Source organism: Amphibalanus amphitrite, unplaced genomic scaffold (assembly GCF_019059575.1).
Source record: "Amphibalanus amphitrite isolate SeventyFive unplaced genomic scaffold, NRLGWU_Aamphi_draft 001002F_arrow, whole genome shotgun sequence".
In the NCBI taxonomy this organism is placed as follows: Eukaryota; Metazoa; Arthropoda; class Thecostraca; order Balanomorpha; family Balanidae; genus Amphibalanus; species Amphibalanus amphitrite.
The window spans coordinates 60,840-82,975 of NW_024882496.1; the positions used below are offsets into that span (position 1 = coordinate 60,840).

Sequence of the window (22,136 nt, forward strand, 5' to 3'; positions counted from 1 at the left end):
TGTAACTATCAAGTGTCAGGCTATCAGACGTTATGCTATCAGACGTTCAAACACACGCATGACTCATTTCCGGTCCGGGCGACGGGTGCCGGGGTTCGCCACTCGTATGTACGTACATAATCGATATCATTATATAGTGCTAGACGCTAGTGTTATCATTGCGTTAGTATGTGTGTGTGTTGACTCACAGACTGATGAGTCTGCAGTTGAATTCATCTGTAGTTGGGCTTTTAGCAAATCGTGCAATCACACAGTCAAGCATGATAATCACTGTGATGATGTGATCCATAGCAATGTTATCTGGCAAACAACCTCGTCACGACCATCGTCACCAACGTAGACCGGCGTTACAAACACCGGGCCATATTCTCAGCGCTGCGTCTGTCAGCTCTGGCGTCCGTCCAGTACTCGGTGATCGGCCGGCCGCAGCTCAGTGGTGACCTCTCTGACCTGCCGGCCTGCCAGTCCTACTCCGTGAGAGCCTCGTACAGCAGGTTCGTGACATCGTTGACATCGCGTCTGCCGGCGGGCGGCAGAATGTTGGCAATGACGCCGATGCGGCTCCGCAGCAGATCGGCTCCGTCCCGCACCGAGCCTGCCAAGGGAATCGGATCGTCAGGCGGGGAGCGCGGTCACGCGGCCCACAGCGCCGCCGCTCTCTGCCTGGGATATGGTCCGAAAAGGGCAATGTCAGACTCGCCACGGCTGTCGGTGAAGTACCCTTAAAAAAAGTACCCTTGCGGCCCTGGTGGCGCAGTCGGTTAAGGCGTCGACCCGCGGTGCGGGCGGTGCCGGGTTCGGGTTCGATTCCCGGTTCCGCCCGTTTCGAGGGCGTCGTCCCCGGCTGTGTCACCAGGTGTGGGGTAGGCTCTCATTTCAGCCGTAGCCTGGGCGGTGGGGGAACAAGGGCCAGGAGGAGGAGGAGCCCTCCTGTAAATGGGACACAAGTGCCCGTTGGAGGGAGGCCTGAATAAAAAAAAAAAACAGGACGTGGTATAATTAATAATATGTGTTAGCCACCGCCCGTATTGATGTTTTGCCAGCCGCGAACCGGAACGTATAGGGAGAGGGCAAGCCTTGTCGTTCGGCCCCCGAATCGAGCTCGAGCTTCGCGAAAAAAAAACGAGCGTGCTGCCCGTAACGAGAGGCGGCGATGCTACCCAATCTTAACCCGCGCCCAGATGGGGTCTGCCGAGCAACGCGGTCTGATGGGGGGGGGGGCATTTTGGCCCCCCCTCAGATCTCGAGAACCACGCAACATAGCGACAAGCGGTAAACGGTGTTGGATAGCCCCAACGGGGAACTACCTTGTGACCCAATTTCATTGACCTCGGTCAAACCGATGACGTCACAGATCAGGTCAAAGGTCGAATTTTCACCGTTTACAGGCATTTCAAGAAATGCGTTGTAAAATCGTGTAAAATGCATTTCATTGAAAATCATCGATGGGGAAATGTTCTTCAAACACATATTTTGCTATTTGAGGTCACTGATACCAGGTCAGGTCACAGAGGTCAGGTCACTGGGGGGTCACAATATGAAAGTGTCGTGTGATACATGTTTTATGGTCCATTTTACATGACAAATGCGATTATGTGGGTCAGACAGACTTTAGGGCCAGCTTAGGTCACGTTTTGGTCAAGGTCAGGTCAAGGTCAGGTCAAGGTCAGGTCAAATTAGGTCAAATTTCAAAGTTGATATTTTTGCATAAAATGGGTATCGATTCGATGCAGCTCGTCTCGGGGAGTTCAATGGTGGTCTCCGTTTTGCGCTACGAGGTCTAGAATTGCTAAAAATTGAGTTCAAAAATTTGACGTCATCAATTTTTAACAGTTTTTTCGCTATAACTTGGCCAAAAAAAGAGGTATCGATCTAAAATTTGGTATGTATATCGAAGAGCGCAGGGACTATCACATTTATTCCGGTTTTTTCGAAATTCGAAAATGTTTTGGAAATTTTTTGAGTTTTTCTAAAAAAAATCAATTTTTTTGATTTTTGGGGGTCAAAATCCCAAAATTTAGAAAATCCGAGATAACAGTTTTGTAGCGCCGTCTTTTGTCTACACAACCACATAAAGAACTTTAAAATTGCTTGTTAACTGTAGAATTGGTGAGCGTTTCAAGATGTCATGTTTTTTGCTCATTTTTACTCGAACATGACCTCAGTTTGACCTCAATAACTCCTGACCTGAGGTGACCTGTGACTTGAAATTTTGTGTGAAGGTGTCAAATTGATATCCGGTAAGGTACCCAAAAATTTGGTGGCGCTGCGCGTCGCCGTTTTCTCGCTATTTAAGAAAAACCTTAGGGGGGCCAAAATGGCCCCCCCCCATCAGGGCGCGGGTTAAAGGGACCCTCCCACCTTCAAAAAAGTTAATGAATTGGCATGAAAGTGATGTCGCTCGGTTCAGAAAGAGCAAAAACGAATGTCTACCAATTTTCACCGAAAAATATTCACCGGTTTTCAAGATATTAGACTTTTACTTTTGTTTACTTTTTGGGATCTCCGCTGTTCCTAGCGACTTCATTTTCGAAGTGCGGCGTTTGCGGCAGATGTTGCGCGCAAATAGCATATACCACCACTGCTTCACAAAGCTGTTAGTATGAGGTTTAAAAATCGTTAGATCACCGCTGAAGTCACAAATTCTTAGGGGGTATCCCAATGCATTATCCCCTTAGAATCCGAAAACTGCAAGTTTGAAATTCCATATCTCCGAATTAAAGGGACCCTCCCACCTTCAAAAAAGTTAATGAATTGGCATGAAAGTGATGTCGCTCGGTTCAGAAAGAGCAAAAACGCATATCTACCAAATTTCATCGAAAAATATTCACCGGTTTTCAAGATATTAGACTTATACTTTTGTTTACTTTTTGGGATCTCCGCTGTTCCTAGCGACTTTATTTGAAAGTGCGGCATTTGTTGCGCGCAAAGCAGCATATACCACCGCGTGCTACAAAACGTTTTAGTCAAACATTTAACGGACGTTCGAAAGCCTGATGACGTCATCAGATTCCCGTAATGGTTAAGAGATAGGGACCACGCTGGTCCCACCCTGCAAGTAAAGGGAAGAAATTTCTTGAACACCATAAAGCTGCGGGGGTTGCGACCAGGATAAATGGTGGTTTCTGAGCCTGGCCGCAAACTTGGCTATCTCAACTCAAAACTAATGTTAAGGTGGGAGGGTCCCTTTAAGGCATTTTTCGATGTTGTGAGTGCCCAAACCGGTATTTGCAGCCGCAGGCCATGCCCATGGCCACCAATTTGGCTATCTCACCTCAAAACTTTTGTTAAAGGGACACTCCCACCTTAACATTAGTTTTGAGTTGAGATAGCCAAATTGGCGGCCATGGCCTGCAAATACCGGTTTGGGCACTCACAACATCGAAAAATGCTTTAATTCGAAGATATGGAATTTCAAACTTGCAGTTTTCGGATTCTAAGGGGCTAATGCATTGGAATGCCCCCTTAGAATTTGTGACGTCAGCGGAGATCTAACGATTTTTAAATCTTAGACTAAAACCATCGTTAACACGTGGTGGTATACGCTGCTTTGCGCGCAACGTCTGCCGCACTTTAAGGCTGCCAAATTATTGCTTCCAAATAAAGTCGCTAGTAACAGGGGAGATCCCAAAAAGTAAACAAAAGTAAAAGCCTAATATCTTGAAAACCAGTGAATATTTTTCGGTGAAATTTGGTAGATATTCGTTTTCGCTCTTTCTGAACCAAGGGACATCACTTTCATGCCAACATTAACTTTTTTGAAGGTGGGAGGGTCCCTTTAAGGTGGGATGGTCACTTTAACCCGCGCCCCACTGGGGTGGGGCGCCGGTCAACGGTTTAGGCTCCAGAGGGCAAAAACTCCAAAAATAGCCGTTTTTACGAAAAACGTTTTTTCGTCAATAACTTTTGACTCATAAGCGCCATGACATTACTTTTGCCAGAATCGTGTTCCTCTCGTTGAGACGCGTCGAATGAACTATTTGTTGACCTTGAAAGGTCATTTTGAAAATTTGACCTCAGGTCAAGGTCATGACCTGACCGAAAAGGGTCATGTTGCATATCAGTCGATCCGTATCGTCGAGCTGAACACATCTGACGTGTTTTCACCGCTCTAGCACGTCTCTATCAAAAGTTATAGCCAAAAAACTGCTGGCGACCGTTCATGACCTGAGATGACCTCAGGGGCACACAGAGGGGTCACAGGTGCATTTTTCCTATTCAGTGTGTCATGTTTACCTATGAACCGATGTTTGAGAGCATTTTGAACGATATTCGTCCAAAAGAGGCGCATTTCAATTTTCTCCCATTGACTTATAATGGAGAGGTCGCAAAATTGACCTGACCTTAGGTCACAGATATCAAAAATCCGAGATATACATTTTATACATACTGTTACTCATATCAATCGCTGAAAGTTTCAAAGTGATCGTTCAGTCGGTGTAGCTATAGCGAGCCTTTGAACTTTTTCTGAGGTAAGGTCACTTGACGTGACCTGGTGACCTGACCTTGAACGTCCTAGGTCTGAAATTTTCACAACATGTGCGGAAATGATGTAGGAACGCGTGTACCAAAAACGGCGGCGCTGCGCGCCGCCGTTTTTGAGATATTCGCGAAAAACCTGAGGGGGGGGGGGGGGCGTAAAAACGCCCCCCCCCAGCACGGCGCGGGTTAAGATATACTGGGCTATCAAACTGCAATCGCGGATTTTGAAAATTTTGAAAATTGTAAAAATAATTAAGACGAACACTCCAAAATTGTATTTTTGATTTTTTTTTTACTATTAATTTTAACTTTATCCCAAAAAGAAAAACAAAGATATAATATAACCCGCGCACCGAAGGGGGGCCGGTTATCCCCCTCTGAGGTTTTTCGTGAATAGCGGAAAAACTTGGCATAAAAAATTTGGCATGACTATTTTCGTACCAATTTTACATATGGTGTGCAAGTTTGAACCTCCTAACTTTTAAGGTCAGGTCACCAGGTCACTTTGAATGACCCAACCTCAAGTCACTATTTTGTAACTTTGCCACAGTGTCAGAGCTATACAGTAGATGACGTAGGCCTTTGAAAGTCGCAGAATGTTATCAGGTCATTGGTGGCTACAATTTGTTTATCTCGGAATTTTGATATCGATGACCCAAGGTCAGGTCAACTACTCGACCTCCCCATTATAAGTCAATGGGGGAAAATCAACTCCCTGTTTTTTTTTTCACTAAAACGCGTCGGAATGGCCCCATATACCCTACATGACTTCATATACGATCAACCTCCACTAACTTGAGGTCTGTTTTGCTGTTGGCCAGCTCTAAGGTCATGCGACGTCATCAAAGGTCACCAACGGTTTGTTGCCAATAACTCCTTACAGGAACAAGATATGACCAACCGCGCGGATGGTCTCATTGTGTTCAGCTCGTCAAGGCGCATCGAATGATATGCATGATGACCTCGAGGTCACGTGCCTGAGGTCAACCTTTGACCTTGACCTTTCGAGGTCAACATATAGATGGTTCGATGCGGATTGACGAGAGGATCACGATGATGCCGTTAGTTTGTTTCTAGCTTAACTAATTCGAACGCTATTCGAGAAAAACTCTCTACATATCTAGCGCCAACATTTTGACTTTTTTGACCCCTGTGACGTCATCTTTGACCTGACCTGGTAATGATCTAGAAAAAATTGTAGACCTTATACATGCGTACCCCATGTCGTTTGCCGCTTGTCGCTATCTTGCTTCGTTCTCGAGATCTCAGGGGAGGGTTCCATCTAGCTTGGCAACTCGACGCAACTTGACGCAGTATCGTGGGCCGTTGATAAGATCGACAACGGTGAGCTCACGTCGATAACGACGATCGACCTCAGTAAGGCCTTCGACAGTGTTGACCACGGCGTCCTCTTGAAGAAAATGGCATGGATGGGTGTGCCTTCACATTGGTTCGACAGTTACCTAAGCGGACGGGGGCAAATGGTACGAGGTGGGTCCAAGATTTGTCCTGTGAACTTCGGTGTTCCTCAGGGATCTATTGTGGGACCTATTTTGTTTAGCATATTTGTGGCAGATCTTCCGGGACATCTTCCCTACGGCCGTTTGGTTTTCTATGCGGACGACACGCAGCTCCTCGCTCGTTTGGTGTCTCCAGACAGTGAGAGTTTGTCACAGCTCAGAAAGCGCATAGAAAAGTCAATGGCTTATGTTCAAAACTGGTTTAGAAGTAATTCTCTAAAAATGAATGCATCAAAAACAGATTTCATCCTCCTTGGCACCAAAAACTCGCTTCAAAAAGCATCTGGTTTCGCTTTCACGTTGTCAAACAGAACCTTTCATTCTTCAAAAACGATCAAACTTCTTGGTGTAACTGTTGACCAGACGTTAACATGGAATCAACGCATCTCATCAGTTGTGCGCCGTTGCTACAGCATATTGATTTCGCTTTACTGATTCAGGCGTAGCTTCACTACCGAGGCCCTGCTTACTATCATCAAAGCTCATATCTTCCCTCAAATTATCTACTGCTTACTAGTTTGGGGCGGAGCTGCCGACAAAGAACTTAAGCGACTGCAAAAAAATGATTAACCCGCGCCCGGCTGGGGGTCCTGGATTTCCACGCCCTGCTGGGGGGGGGTGTTTGAACACCCCCCCCCCTTGTAACTCGGCTCCTGGGCCACGTAGCGATACGCGGAAGGCGGCGTTCGAAAGAACGTCAAAAATAATGACGAAATCACATAGGTCAATTTTTTGGTCAGGTCAAAGGTCAGGTCACCAGAGGTCATTGAAGGCAAAATTTCGCCGATTTCCAGGTCGAATATCGAAAATTTCCAAGAAGCCAACCCATAACTCGGGAACCAATAGAGCTACAGCGCCGCGGAAAAGCGCATTCGATAGCCCTATTAACGCCCTTTCTGAGTAATTCTCTCAGATTTGACCTAACGTCAACGGTTTTGCCTCCAGGGGGCAAAAACTGCAAAAATAGCCGATTTTTTCGGAAACAGTTTTTCGGCAATAACTTTTGACCCAAGCCTTGTACGAGCTTACTTTTACCGGCATCGTGTTCCTCTCGTCAAGACGCATCGAATGAACTATAACTTGACCTTGAAAGGTCAACTTGAAAATTTGACCTCAGGTCAAGGTCATGACCTGACCGGAAAGGGTCATGTTGCATATCAGTCGATCCGTATCGTCGAGCTGAACACATCTAAGGCGTTTTCATCGCTCTAGCATGCCTCTATCAAAAGTTATTTGCGAAAAACTGTTAGATACAATTCGTGACCTAAAATGACCTCAGGGCATAAACAAGGGTCACGGACACCATTTTCATGTTCAGTGTGTCTAAACCACTTGTAATTCAGTGTTTGGGAGTGTTTATAATGTCTTTCGTCCAAAAGAGGCGCATTTCAATTTTCTCCCATTGACTTATAATGGGGAGGTCGCAAAATTGACCTGACCTTAGGTCACCGATATCAAAATTCCGAGATATACATTTTATAGATACTGTTACTCTTATCAATCGCTGAAAGTTTCAAAGCGATCGGTCGCTCGGTGTAGCTATGACAGACATTGAAACTTTTTATGAGGTGAGGTCACTTCAAGTGACCTGGTGACCTGACCTTGAATGACCTTGGTCTGAAATTTTCACAACATGTGTAGAATTGATGTATGATAAGGTATACCAAAAACGGCGGCGCTCCGCGCCGCCGTTTTTGAGATATTCGCGAAAAACCACAAGGGGGGTGTTCAAACACCCCCCCCCCCAGCAGGGCGCCGGTTAACTTTGCGGCTCGTTTGGTGACCGGTTCGAAGCGCCGTGATCACATCACACCAGTTCTTAAGTCGCTCCACTGGTCACGGATTGGCGAGCTGGTGGAGGAGCGTGATCGACTGAAGGTGCACCGCGCAATCTGCGATCCCCATGCACCAACCGTGGTACAAGACATGTTCAAACGTCGATGTGATGTGGCGACTCGTGACACGCGCCTGACAGATACAGAGCAGGTGCACCTACCAAAAGTGCGGCTTATTGCCACTCAAAAACACTTCATGTACAGGGCTGGCTCGGCATGGAACCGGCTGCCCCGAGAGATCCAAGGTATGTCCAACATATTTGCTTTTAAGCGGGCGATCAGGCCACCACGAAATGTATAGTTTGATGCTGGCCTGAAGTGGTCTAAGGTCTTGGTCCTGTTTTTCTTTTTCTCCTCTTTAGTGAACTCGAACGCGGCTCGAGGAAAGTGCATGTGCATTGTGCATAGTGGTTCCCTGATCATGTGCCATCCTGAAATAACTATGCCTGCATGGAAGGATGTGCAAAAAAAAAAAAAATACAGAAAAGTATATTTGCCCCCCCCTCCCCAAAAAACAACAGATTTTTGTTTTTTGTTGCCACACATGGCGGATATTTTGCTTAGTGATAGACCCAATCGAAGGAGTGGAGCATGACGCATCCATGTGCAATGATTTCCGACCGACTGATAACATAGCCTTTGAGTTATCATCGGTTTTGTCGAAAACAGAATACCTACCATGCAGTGCGCTAAGGGCTGTACACTTTTTTAGTCCAAATTTCACCACGTACACAGCCCTGAAACACTACCTTTCCCTTACCATTGTGGATTTTGTTGATATCTTGTGGGTACAGGACGCTGATTCCCGATACGCTGGCGATGAGCTGCAGAAGCTGCGCTACCTCGCGCAGCAGTGCCCGCTGCTGATCGTCGCCGGCCTCTATGGCCTCGTAGAGGTCCACAATTTTACCCACGCTGTCGCCGATCTTTGTGCGCGCATCACCGCCACGGCCGAACTGCGGCATCAGCCTCAGGAACTCGAACACCTGAAATCCGACGGAACTGCGGTAGGTATATAGCCCAACAAATTGAACACGTCGAGCACGTAACTCAGGAAAAAGGGAAACCTTACCTTAACCCGCGCCCCAGTGGCGGTCTCGGCCAACTTCGCCCTAGTGGGGGGGGGGGGGGGCATATGTTACCACCCACCTCTAACTCAAAAACTAAGAGGGCTAGAAAGACGCGGTAAAAAGCAGTCGATAGCTCTAAATGCGTACGTTTGAAAGTATTTCAGTCATTTTTCATTTTGGAGCAATATTGGGGTCACTGGATGTCATCAAAGGTCAAAATTTGCCAAATGTCATTATATTGTTCAGAAAACATGCATTTATCTCAGGAACTATGATAGCTAGAAAAACGAATTGAAAAGTAATCGATAGCTTTTGAACTCTTCTTTTGATAAGGTCATCATCAAAATTGACCTCAGGTCAACGGTTAAGCCTCCATAGGTCAAATATTGTGAAAATAGCTTTTTTTGGATAACACTTTTTTCACGAATAACTTTTGAGCCAGAAAAGATGAAGAATTGGCAATGGCACTATCGTGTTTTTCTCTTTCAGCCGCTTCGAAACATATATTTTTTACCTGGAAAGGTCAAGGTCAAATTTTGACCTCAGGTCAAGGTCACGTAATGACCCAAATAGGTCATGTTGCAGATCATTCGATGCGTCTCGGCAAGACAAACACAATGAAGCCATCCCCAGCGTTCTATCTCTTTCCAATCGGGAGTTGTTGGCAAAAAGCTGTTTGTAGCCTCAAATGACCTCGGATGACCTTTCTAGAGGCTATCAGCAAAAAAGACAGCTTGGTCGTCACGGATGGTCCAAACCATTGTGATTCTGAAATACTTGGACTGTTCCTATGCGTACACAAGGATCTAGAGGCATTTTCATTTTTCTCCATTGACTTATTATAATGGAAAGGTCACGCCACTGTCCTGACCTTAGGTCACGGATATAAAAAACCGAGATATGCAAATTATAGGTGCCCATAACATCATGCAATCCACCAAGTTTAAAACCTCTCTTACAAACACTGCAGGCTGGACATGATTGCAAACTTGTTTTGGCTTGGTCAGTTAACCCGCGCCAGGCCGGTGCTCCGAGATTCCGCGCCGGGCCGGGAGGGGTGGCTGAACACCCCTCCCCCTTCTAACTTGGCTCCTGGACCACGTAGCGATCCGCAGTAAGCGGCAATCGAAAGAACGTCCAAAATAAAGACGAAAACACTTCGGTCATTTTTGGGGTCAGGACTCAGGTCAAAAGTCAGGTCACCAGAGGTCACCAAAGGTAAAATGTTGACTACCTATTTCAACATTTTGGAAACTGCCTACGGCTATCTCGGGAACCAATAGAGCTACAGCGCCTCGGAAAAGCGCATTCGATAGCCCTTTTACAGACCTTTCTGAATATTGTCTTATATTTGACCTCAAGTTAACGGTTTAGCCTCCAGAGGGCAAAAACTCCAAAAATACCCGTTTTTACGAAAAGCGTTTTTTGCAATAACTTTTGACTAAAAAAAGCTTGACATTACTTTTGCCAGCATCGTGTTCCTCTCGTCGATACGCGTCGAATGAACTATAATTTGACCTTGAAAGGTCAACTTTAAAATTTGATCTCAGGTCAATGTCATGACGTGACCGGAAAAGGTCATATTGCATATCAGTCGCTCCGCAACGTCGAGCTGAACACTTCTAATGCGTTTTCAGCGCTCTAGCACGCCTCTATCAGAAGTTAGCTAGCGAAAAGTTTTAGATTCTGTTCGTGACCTGAGATGACCTCGGGGACATAACGAGGGGTCACAGATGCCATTTTCCGATTCAGTGTGTCACGTTTACCTACATCGCGATGTTTGAGAGTGTCTAGAATAGCGTTCGTGCAAAACAGACGTTCTTTCAATTTTCTCCCCTCTCCATTTTATAAAATGGAGAGGCCGCAAAATTGACCTGGCCTTAGGTCACCGATATCAAAATTCCGAGATATACAAGATAAACATTTTATAGATAATGTTGTTCTAATCAATCGCTGTAAGTTTCAAGGCAATCGATCAGTCGGTGTAGCTATGACGAGCATTCTTATTTTTTCTGAGGTGAGGTCACTTGGCGTGACCTGGTGACATGACCTAAGGCGACCTGGGTCTGAAATTTTTTACAACATGTGCGGAAAAGATGCACGAACAGGTGTGCCAAAAACGGCGGCCGTTTTTTAGATATTTGCGAAAAACCGCAGGGGGGTGTTCAACCCCCCCCCCCCCCGTCCGGCGCGGGTCAGCTTGACCTAGTGACCTGACCTGACATGACCTGGGGTCAAAAATTTCACACATTGTCCAAAATTGATGTAAAGAAAGATACTCCAAGCGGCGCGGGGTTATGCACCGCAGTTTTTGATTCACACGCAAAGCAAAACGCGAGATGGTGGTAGCATATGCCCACCCCCCACTGCACAGTGGGGATTTTTCCGATCTAGCGCCTATTAATTCAAAAAATCTTTTTTGGATTTTTGTTTATTTTTTTGTGTCAGTAGGGCTAAGAAATGTCTGAATTTTTCATATATGGCATTGTTTTATCTGTATGTCCACAGCAAAACTAGGAAAAATGCGCCCAAAGTTCTCACTCATGCGTGATTACTCAATGGGCTCAGCAAGGCCCGAAAGTATTGCTCAATTTCATTGTCCTGTCCTGTTGGTTTTAACCCGGCAGTTGCTGGGGTATTTCGCCACCCACCGTTTGCTGGGGGGGGGGGGCGTTAAACGCCCCCAGCCGATAACTCGAGAACCAATAGGCGCAGCGAAACGCACGAGGCGGCAAACGAAAGAACGCGACGAGACGCTTCATATGAGCACTTTAAAGTTGAATTTTGAGGTCACAGGTCGGGTCAAGGTCAGGTCAAACACCTGAAATCGGGCTTTCAGTAGCATGGACTTCAGGACTTCGCAATGGGCGCCTCTCGTCATAAACTCTGTCAAAACGGTGCACAATCCATCATAATAAGGCCTACAAGAGTGTCAGCTCCATGTAGGGGTCACTCAAGCATAGGTCAGGGTCAAGGTCAGGTCAACCGGGTAGGAACATATCCCCGAAAATCAAAACTGATATTCGCAGCCTGTGACACATGTTTTATGGGTAATTTGGGGCGTAGAACACGATGGTGACATTCATTTTATCATATGTGTACGTGTTTGGCTCAAAAAGTTCAATTTAAGAAATTCATGTATCATGGTCGTGAAGTAGTCCCGAGAAATTGCCAAGATTCAGTTCAAGATTTTGGAAAATGCGGAACGATAATCAATAATCGAAGATAGCCATTTGATTGTTCATGGTATTGGCAGTCTAATGGCGTTTACCGCATGTCTGTATCTCTATTCTGTGATTTTATATGATTTTTTGAATATATGCCGTTTTTGGTCGAAAACTCAGAAATCATGACGTAACTAAAACCTTGATATCTCAAAAATTTTCCGACCGATTTTTTATAAACTTTGTCACAATAAACTTCAATCAATTTGCTACAGGTACCCAAAATTTGGCGCGCCTGCGGCGCGCCGTTTTTATACTATGGCCCGGCGAAAAAAGTGGGGGCGTTTAACCCCCCCCCCCCAGCAACTCGCGGGTTAATCTTGCGAGGTCTTAAAGTTGCATATCGTCTGAAAGGCACCTTTATTAGAAATAGAATGGCAAACAGAAAGTATGCCACAACCTTACTAAGGTCACAAAAATGCCCTTTACAAAAAAAAACCCTTACAGACACCATATTGAAGGAATGGGATTCTAAATAAATGTAGGAAATCAACAATGTTCTCCACACTTTTCCACTCCGAAATATATCCTATCGAATTTGCCACTTTCTCCTGCACAAGACAACGCCTAGTTTGGCTGCCGAAACTTGCCTGAACACGGAATATTCACATTAGAGCATCTTAACACCCCACTCGAGGAGCGCTAGGGCAAACAGCACGATATAGGTATCTTCCGGCCATAGGCGAATAATTTTACTTCGTGATTAATATGATGCATATTTTCTGAGACACATTCATTAGGAATAGGATGACAAGCGTAAATTATACATACCGTAACCTTATTAACCATCGCACTTGTGGGGAGGGGGAGGGGGAAGGGGTCGGATAAAGCCCCATGGTTTTCCGCAAATTACTCGCGCAAAAAGCGGCCGATCGCGCCGAAACTTTCGGTACCCTCGAGATGATCAATTTTACATCTAACCTAAAAATTTCATGACTCTGACCCAACTGACCTTTGACCTGTGGCATATTTCTCGAGACCATGTTTGGCCGGAATCGCGATTCGGCGTATGCCAGCTCACATTATCCGCGGTTTCCAGTCTTTTTGTGGTTTTAAACGTTCAAATATGTGAAATGATGTTGGTGCCATGCATAATGGTGGGTGTCAAGGTCACGTGAAGGTCAAGTCAAGGTCATTGACCTTTTGATGACCTTGGTTCACTTTTTCGAGTTTTACTTGTTTCTAGGGTAGTTTTTGGTGCTGATTTCGATTTTAGCAGCCATTTGAATATTTACGAAGTAGTTCTAGTGCCTTCGTTCCATGTTACGAAGCTATCAGTAGTAGGTGACACTTCTATGGATGGCCGGCAGGACGCCTACTAATTGATCTAACCTGACCTGACCCGACCTGGCCTAAATGCATAAAGACATCGTCTGTGATCAAAACTAACATGAAATTCGTGATCAGCACCCCAAAATACCCCGTAACACCCTAACATTGCGAAGTTTCAAGAGGTCTCGATTTCCCAACTTTAGTTGGGTCATTAAACTGACTTGGAAAGTCAGCTTATGACCCTGGACTTTGGCATTGGATATATTCGGCCTCATTTCGTCATAGGCAGCACGCTTGACTTCCGCGAAGCTCTAGCTTGATCAGGGGCCAAACGGCTGAGCGGGGGGTCCAATTGAACCCCCTATACTATGTTGATTATGCACATTTACAGGTAAAATTCTCACCAGGACACACCAGCCAACATCTGTGCACAATCTGGCTACAATTCTACCTATGGTTTGCCCTCTACGAATAAATACGTGCTAGGTCGGAAAAATCCCCACTGTGCACTGGGGCGAAGGTTAATTAACTAAGACTAAGGGTCGACGGTCGAAGGCCGCTGGGACAAAATCGAATCATTAGAGATGAGCAGCATCTTCAAATATATATTTGTATGCGCCATGGATGAGAATATACCTATACAAAAAATATGAACCTGTCGTCTCTCGCTAAGGTAAGAATGCGAACATTTCCACTGTTTGCCAGATCTAGGTATATCTAGCCCTCGCCCGCACATGCCATTTTCCCATCCTAGAACGCACATGGGGGGGGGGGTGGTTGCCACCCCCCCCCCCGCGCCATTTCGTTCCTGTTGGAGATAGAGCTTAGCAGTAAAGACCAAAAAGATTCTTTGGGAAGAGACGAATCCAATGATACCCAGTTTTACCTTCTCAGGTCAGTCATTGACCTTCCAGGTCAGGTCAAACTAAAAAATGTTGCTGTTTTGGGTCACCGTTGGATATCAAGTGCGCTGCTTATCAAATACCGATGACGATGCTGTTTTCTGGTGCCAAGCCAGCTAGAACCTCTTTGTCACACTACCCGACCAGAATTTTGCTGCTGAGGTCATTTCAGGTCAAGTTAGGTCAAGGTCAATTATATGTGTTTGTATGTCTGTGTGTGTCTGTGTGTATACTGATGTGTGCACCGATTGTTTTTTGGTCCATATTACATGAAATCATGATCTGAGAAGCTTTTACGAAAAATGCAGTCAAAAAACTTCACAAAAAGTAAATTCGGCTTGCCTAAAACGCAATTATCTTAGATGACCTAGGTTAACCTTGACCCTGACCTTGACCCCTGTACATCGTCGAACAACATGTTCCATGATAGGTGGGAGGTAAGACTGGCAAAAAAGGCCGAAATCAGGGTGTCAAAAGCTCACAAGGCCCATGGCAAACGCAAGATGTTGAGAATTGGCCATTTGGGTCATGACATGACCTGAAAAACAAGGTCATATCTCCGAAACAAAAAATCACAGAAACTTGAAATTTTCAGTGGACATCAAGAAAGGATAGACGAGTAGCTATACGAAAAATCAGCCTTCTAGCTCTAAAAATGTTGAGTGCAGAGCAGAAAGACTGCCTGGGGGGGTGGCAACCACCCCCACCCCCCCACCCCCCATGTGCGGGCGAGGGCCAGAAGATTCAGGGACATCAGACATAGAAAGAGGCGTTGTATTCTCTGTTTCAAGCCAAGAGAGAAACTAGAGAGTAGAGCGCGTGCTTCCCTTACACGGAATAGTGATATAATCACTATTTTCGACAAATGGAACAATTTTCTCAGGAAGACATGCAACATCATTATTTTCACATTTCTTTGATGGTAATACATGTAATAAACGGTAAGTGAGCCATAGCTGTGCCTGTCGTCATTTAACTACCTATGTCTACTTTTCGATAGGGGGCGGGGGGAGCGGCACTGGTCCGGGGATTAGAGTGTGGGGGGCTGCACTGGTCCGGGACTTTGAGTGTAGGGGGCGGGGTTCAGGGGGAGTGGCACTGGTCCGAGGCTCAGAGTGTGGGGGGCTGCGCTGGTCCGGAGCTCAGAGTGTAGGGGGCGGGGAGAGCAGCACTGCACTGGTCCGAGGCTCAGAGTGTAGGGGCGGGGATGGGGAAGTGGCACTGGTCCGAGGCTCAGAGTGTGGGGGCTGCACTAGTCTGGAGCTCAGAGTGTAGGGGGCGGGGCGGGGGCGGCACTCACCTTTCGCTGGATGTCGGACCGGGACATGGCGGCAGCCTGTGGCGCGGCGCACTCGGCACTGCCAGCCACTGTGTGCCGGCCGACGATAGTATAATACCCCGGCGGCCCCCAGAGCTATCGGCAATACTCGAGAGGTGTACACTGCACGTACTTCATACGGCATATCGGAGAGCGCTCCCGACACTACATATGTGAGAGGATGGGGCGAGGGCGCATTAGTGGCGCTATTGCTACTGGGCGGGTGGGGGGTCAAATCAAACCGGAAACTTGTTCTGAGTGGGTTGCTAGTGCCTCCAATCTCGCTCTTTTAATGCGTATGTGCCCACAGAGTGAACATGCTTTAGTTGAACTTTCCACCGTTTGGCCAAGATGATTGTAACCCTCGCCGGCACAGGCCATTTTGAGTCCTTCGACGACACAAGGGGGGGGGGGGCCGGGGGTGGTACGACCCCAATCGCGTTTGGCCCCTGATGGAGCTAGAGCTTCGCGGAAAAAATGAGCGTGTTGCCCGTCAAGAGAGGAAGCCAATGATACCCAATTTTAAGGTCCTAGGTCATCGGTTGACCTTCCAGGTCAGGTCAATGACCCAAAAAGTATCGGGACCATGTTAGAAAGTCGTAAAGCGTGGCTGCTAAGCAGGGTTGTATACGACTCAATCAATAGCAATCAATTCAATCACGACAAATTTGGGAAACCAATCAAATCAATCAAGTCAGAGCAGTTTTCGGGAATTGATTCAATCGACTCAAACGCGACAATGAAAGGAATCAATCAACTCAATCAAACGACTCAAACCAAGATATACATTAGGTTTTTTGCCCCACCAACTTGGAAAAGTGTGCATAACAGTCTGGTGTACCTACCTACCTACCTACCTACAGAAGAAACATAAAAATATTGTCATTTAAAATTATAAATTGCCATGCCATTCAAAGTTTCTATGTAATAAGGAAGGAGACCTAGTGATGGACAGGTGGATCATGATATTGAGGTTCAATGGGTAGAATTGGAGCAGAAGTTTCATTTAATGGGTTCAAAATAACCCAGTAGTTGACTTCAACAAACGCCCCTTAACCCAAATCACCATCTTTCACCTAAAAGTTGTCAATTTAATTTTGGCCATATTCCAGCTAAGTTATCAGGCCATCTACCCCATGTAAAGCCCCCGTCTGTCTCTTATGTGAGTTATGCGGAGCATTTCTGAATTGAACCCTGAACATAATGAACCTAGCTAGGTTTCATGCCACACTGACACCATATGAAAGTGTTGAAAATGTGCTACAAATTTGACAACTTCATTAGGTATGCTTTATGAAGACAGCAGGAAAGCAGGTAGGTACCTACTTACCTGCCTAGATGTGTCACTGGCTACCAACAGTACCAACGAAGGTAGATAGGTTATATGTGAAGAATTCAAAACATTTTATTGCAATACAATTTGAAACTGTTAGGACTGGGGGATAGTATTCTCCGTCTTTTGATTTTTTGGTAAGATGACGTCATTGGTTATCATCATGTAGTATGGTAGATCATCATAAAATAAATCGGTTGTACAACACCAATTTCGTTTTAATCATTATTTCATTTGAAATAAAACCACTTAATAATATTCGGTAAAATATTTTAAGGAAAATGAAATATATTAAAGATGTTATGCTTAGGCTCTCAGGGGAAAAGGATCAACAAACGTTCTGCTGCAAATTAAACAATGCAGCAAATTAGCTATTAACCCGCGAGTTGCTGGGGGGGGGGCGTTAAACGCCCCCACTTTTTTCGCCGGGCCATAGCATAAAAACGGCGCGCCGCAGGCGCGCCAAATTTTGGGTACCTGTAGGGAATTGATTGAAGTTTATTGTGACAAAGTTTAAAAAAAATCGGCCGGAAAATTTTTGAGATATCGAGGTTTTAGAGACGTCATGATTTCTGAGTTTTCGACCAAAAACGGCATATGTTCAAAAAATCATATAAAATCACAGAATAGACATATAGACATGCCGTAAACGCCATTAGACTGCCAATACCATGGATAATCAAATGGCTATCTTCGATTATTGATTATCGTTCCGCATTTTCCAAAATCTTGAACTGAATCTTGGCAATTTCTCGTGACTACTTCACGGCCATGATACATGAATTTCTTAAATTGAACTTTTTTAGCCAAACACGTACACATATGATAAAATGAATGTCACCATCATGTTCTACGCCCCAAATTACCCATAAAACATGTGTCACAGGCTGCGAATATCAGTTTTTATTTTCGGGGATATGTGCCTGCCCGGTTGACCTGACCTTGACCCTGACCTATGCTTGACTGACCCCTGCATGGAGCTGACACTCTTGTAGGCCTTATATGATGGATTGTGCACCGTTTTGACAGAGTTTATGACGAGAGGCGCCCATTGCGAAGTCCTGAAGTCCATGCTACTGAAAGCCCGATTTCAGGTGTTTGACCTGACCTTGACCTGACCTGTGACCTCAAAATTCAACTTTAAAGTACTCATCTGAAGCGTCTCGTCGCGTTCTTTCGTTTGCCGCCTCGTGCGTTTCGCTGCGCCTATTGGTTCTCGAGTTATCGGCTGGGGGCGTTTAACGCCCCCCCCCCCCCCCCCCCCCAGCAAACGGTGGGTGGCGAAATACCCCAGCAACTGCCGGGTTAATTTACGTAAACGTAATTAGCGAGACGAAAACGACGCTTTTGTTTCAGTTATTTTTGTAGGGGTTTCAGATATTTATAGAGTTCAGTGGGTTGTTTCTGAGGAGATGTGGAGATGTGAATTATTAATTAATCACACTTTATTAGTATATAGGGCCTTGCACTTTATCATCTGGATTAAAAAAAAAGTTTCCTGCTGAGTGCAGAAAGGTAGGTAGGTGCATCGCCAGGTTCTATCACAGGATTGGAGCAGTTATTGCAGTTGAAAGTCAAAGTTGTCTGTTCATGTTTAGGCCCTGTTCTTTATTTGGCCATCTACCCCATATTGCAGTTGTGATGACAAGCAGCTTTCAGTGTAGTTTTGTGATCTTTGATGTCATCAATTGGTGTCATTATTTTTCGTCAACTAAAACTTATTTAAACTTTCCATTCAATCGACTCAATCATACGAGTCACTCTAATTTTCGGGAATCAAATCAGTCAACCAGTCGCTAAAGTCAAACGAGTCAGTCAACCAGTCATCTCGAAAAGTCAATCGACTCAATCCAATCAACTCAAAATACGCGTTGAATCAAATCAATCAATTCAATCGACTTGATTGGTATACAACCCTGCTGCTAAGGGGTTTTCCGGGGTGCTGATCAGGAATATCGTGTTATTTTTGATCGCAGATGATGTTAAGCGTTTATACCAGGTCGGGCAGGGCGTATTTTAAGGGATTTTCACTGGGTCGGCAATCACAATTAGGGGCGGCATTTTGCACTCATAGGGGCGGCACTTGGCATCTGAGGGGGCGGCATACCTACTGATATTTAATGACCAAAAAAGACACGTTCGACGGTTCTTTTATAACTCTTCCTAAGTAATGATTTCAGATTCAACCTAAGCTCAGCGGTATTACGTTTATTTTTCCGGGATATAGTATTTCTCTCATCATAATGCGATAAATGAACTATAATTTGACCTAACAAAAAATAATTTTAAAATTTTACCTGAGGTAAACATGTTACATACCAGTCGATTCGTATCGTCAAGCTTAAAATATTCACGGCGTTTTATGGCTCTATCTAGAACAGTGGTCGGCAGGTCGCACGAGTGTGCCCACTTTATGGGCGCTGGACGGGGCCATTACCCCCACTTGTCATACCCCATTGCTTACACAGCAAGGGTCGCTGATATTCGGCCATATCCTTTGACGCCTCTATTTTTCTGCATAGGTATAAATAAAATGCAACACAATTAACTCTCTTTTTTATGGAGAGGGAGAGCGTGTGGAGTAAGGATTAACTCATACATTTTTTATTTATTAGTTACTCGCGTAATGAACAGAGTATTGCAACGATACGTTCATCCCTCCCCCCCCCCCCAGGTTAATGAATGTTATACCTACCTACTCAAACATTTTCGTGACCCCAGTGACATTGTCATTGAGTTTTTGAAATTTGAATGACCTTCACTCGGTAACTTTCTCTCCGGCTCGGCCGGCGGACAAAACGCAAGCGAAGACAATGCGGGGAGTCCGGTGCTCTACCAACTGAGCCACGGAACAGGCAAATGCTCACCATAGATATACCGACTGAACGATCCCTTTATAACTTCAGCGATTGATAAGACAAACAGTGTGTAACTGTATATATAACCCTCGCCGGCACAGGCCATTTTGAGTCCTTCGACGGCACAAGGTTGGTTGGTACGACCCCCCCCCCCCCCCCCTCGCGTTTGGCCCCTGATGGAGCTAGAGCTTCGCAGAAAAAAACGAGCGTGTTGCCCGTCACGAGAGGAAGCCAATGATACCCAATTTCAAGGTCCTAGGTCATCGGTTGACCTTCCAGGTCAGGTCAATGACCCAAAAATCGGGAATATCGGGACCTGTTTGAAAGTCGTAAATTGTGGCTGCTAAGGGGTTTTCCGGGGCGCTGATCACAAATATCGTGTTAGTTTTGATCACAGATGATGTCGTTAAGCGTTTAGACCAGGTCGGGTCAGGTCAGGTCAGGTCAACCGGTAGGGGTCGTACCGGGTATTCGTAGTACCTGTCATCCGCCTCTGACAGCTTCGTAACATGTTACGAAGGCACCAAAACTACTTCGGAAATATTTAAATGGTTGCTAAATTCGAATTCAGCTCCAAAAAATAGCCTAGAAACATGTAAAACTCGAAAAAGTGATCCGAGGTCACCAAAGGTCAATGACCTGACCTGACCTTCAGGTGACCTTGACACCCACCCTAATGCATGGGAGCAACATCAAATCACATGTTTGAACGTTTGAAACCACGAAAAGCTTGCAAACGCGCGGTTAATACGAGCCGACATACGCCGAATCTTGATTTCGGCCAACCATGGTCACGGAAAAGGGGTCACAGGTGAAAGGTCATTGAAGTCAGGGTCATAAAATTTGCAGGGTAGGTGTAAAATTGATCAATTCGAGGGTACTGAAAGTTTCGTTGCGATCGGCCGCTTTTTACGCGAGTTATTCGCGATAAACCTTAGGGTGGTTGCGTCAACCGGCGAGGGTTAAATGTAAGTCTCGAAATTGCGATGTCTCTGACCAAATGTAAGGACAATTTTGCGACCCTTCCATTAGGTAAAAGGAAATGGGAGAAAATCAGGGCATGTGCCTCTTTTTATAGGTAGACAAATGTCAAAGTTAACGAATTTAAACATCAGAAAACAATTAAAAATGACACACTTAATCGGAAAATTGCCACCCACGACCCCTCGTTATGTCCTTGAGGTCATGTCAGGTCATGGTAGGCCTCCAGCAGTTTTTTTTTCCAATAACTTCTGATAGAGACATGCGACATGCCTGAGCGATGAAATCACCTTACATAGATGATTTCAGTTTGACGATAGGTACAAATCGACTGATATGCAACATGACCTTTACCAGCCAGGTCATGACCTAGACCTGAGCTCAAATTTCCCAAATGACGTTTGAATGTCAAATTATAGTTCATTCGACGCATCTCGACGAGAGGAGCACAGTACTGAAAAAAAAACAATGTCATAACTTTCGTGAGTCAATAATTATTACCTACAGTAAAAAGGTTCTTCATTAAAGGGACCCTCCCACCTTCAAAAAAGTTAATGAATTGGCATGAAAATGATGTCGCTCAGTTCAGTAAGAGCAAAAACGAATATCTACCAAATTTCATCGAAAAATATTCACCGGTTTTCAAGTTATTAGACTTTTACTTTTGTTTACTTTTTGGGATCTCCGCTGTTCCTAGCGACTTTATTTGAAAGTGCGGCATTTGTTGCGCGTAAAGCAGCATATACCACCGCGTGCTACAAAACGTTTAAGTCAAACATTTAACGGACGTTCGACTGCCTGATGACGTCATCAGATTCCTGTAATGGTTAAGAGATAGGGACCACGCTGGTCCCACCCTGCAAGTAAAGGGAAGAAATTTATTGAACACCATAAAGCTGCGGGGGTTGCGACCAGGATAAATGGTGGTTTCTGAGCCTGGCCGCAAACTTGGCTATCTCAACTCAAAACTAATGTTAAGGTGGGAGGGTCCCTTTAAAACAGCTCAGTAGAGGGGCGCAGGGGGTCCACTGTCCCCTCCAACCCTCCCCGGCCCGGCACGGGTTAAAGGGACCCTCCCACCTTCAAAAAAGTTAATGAATTGGCATGAAAGTGATATCCCTTGGTTCAGAAAGAGCGAAAACGAATATCTGCCAAATTTCACCGAAAAATATTCACTGGTTTTCAAGATATTAGGCTTTTACTTTTGTTTACTTTTTGGGATCTCCCCTGTTACTAGCGACTTTATTTGGAAGCAATAATTTGGCAGCCTTAAAGTGCGGCAGACGTTGCGCGCAAAGCAGCGTATACCACCACGTGTTAACGATGGTTTTAGTCTAAGAT

The 22,136-nt window shown here is 45.4% G+C and overlaps 1 protein-coding gene across 1 annotated transcript; it reads right to left on the reverse strand.

Annotated features, from left to right (window-relative positions):
• Positions 1-201: 201 nt before the first annotated feature.
• LOC122369054 lies at positions 202-15,788 on the reverse strand. The gene is made up of 3 exons (XM_043343432.1): positions 15,606-15,788; positions 8,598-8,823; positions 202-595 (listed from the first exon to the last, which is right to left on the reverse strand). The coding sequence occupies exons 1-3, from the start codon at positions 15,630-15,632 to the stop codon at positions 468-470; spliced, it is 381 nt and encodes a 126-aa protein (XP_043199367.1). The 5' UTR covers positions 15,633-15,788; the 3' UTR covers positions 202-467.
• Positions 15,789-22,136: the final 6,348 nt, after the last annotated feature.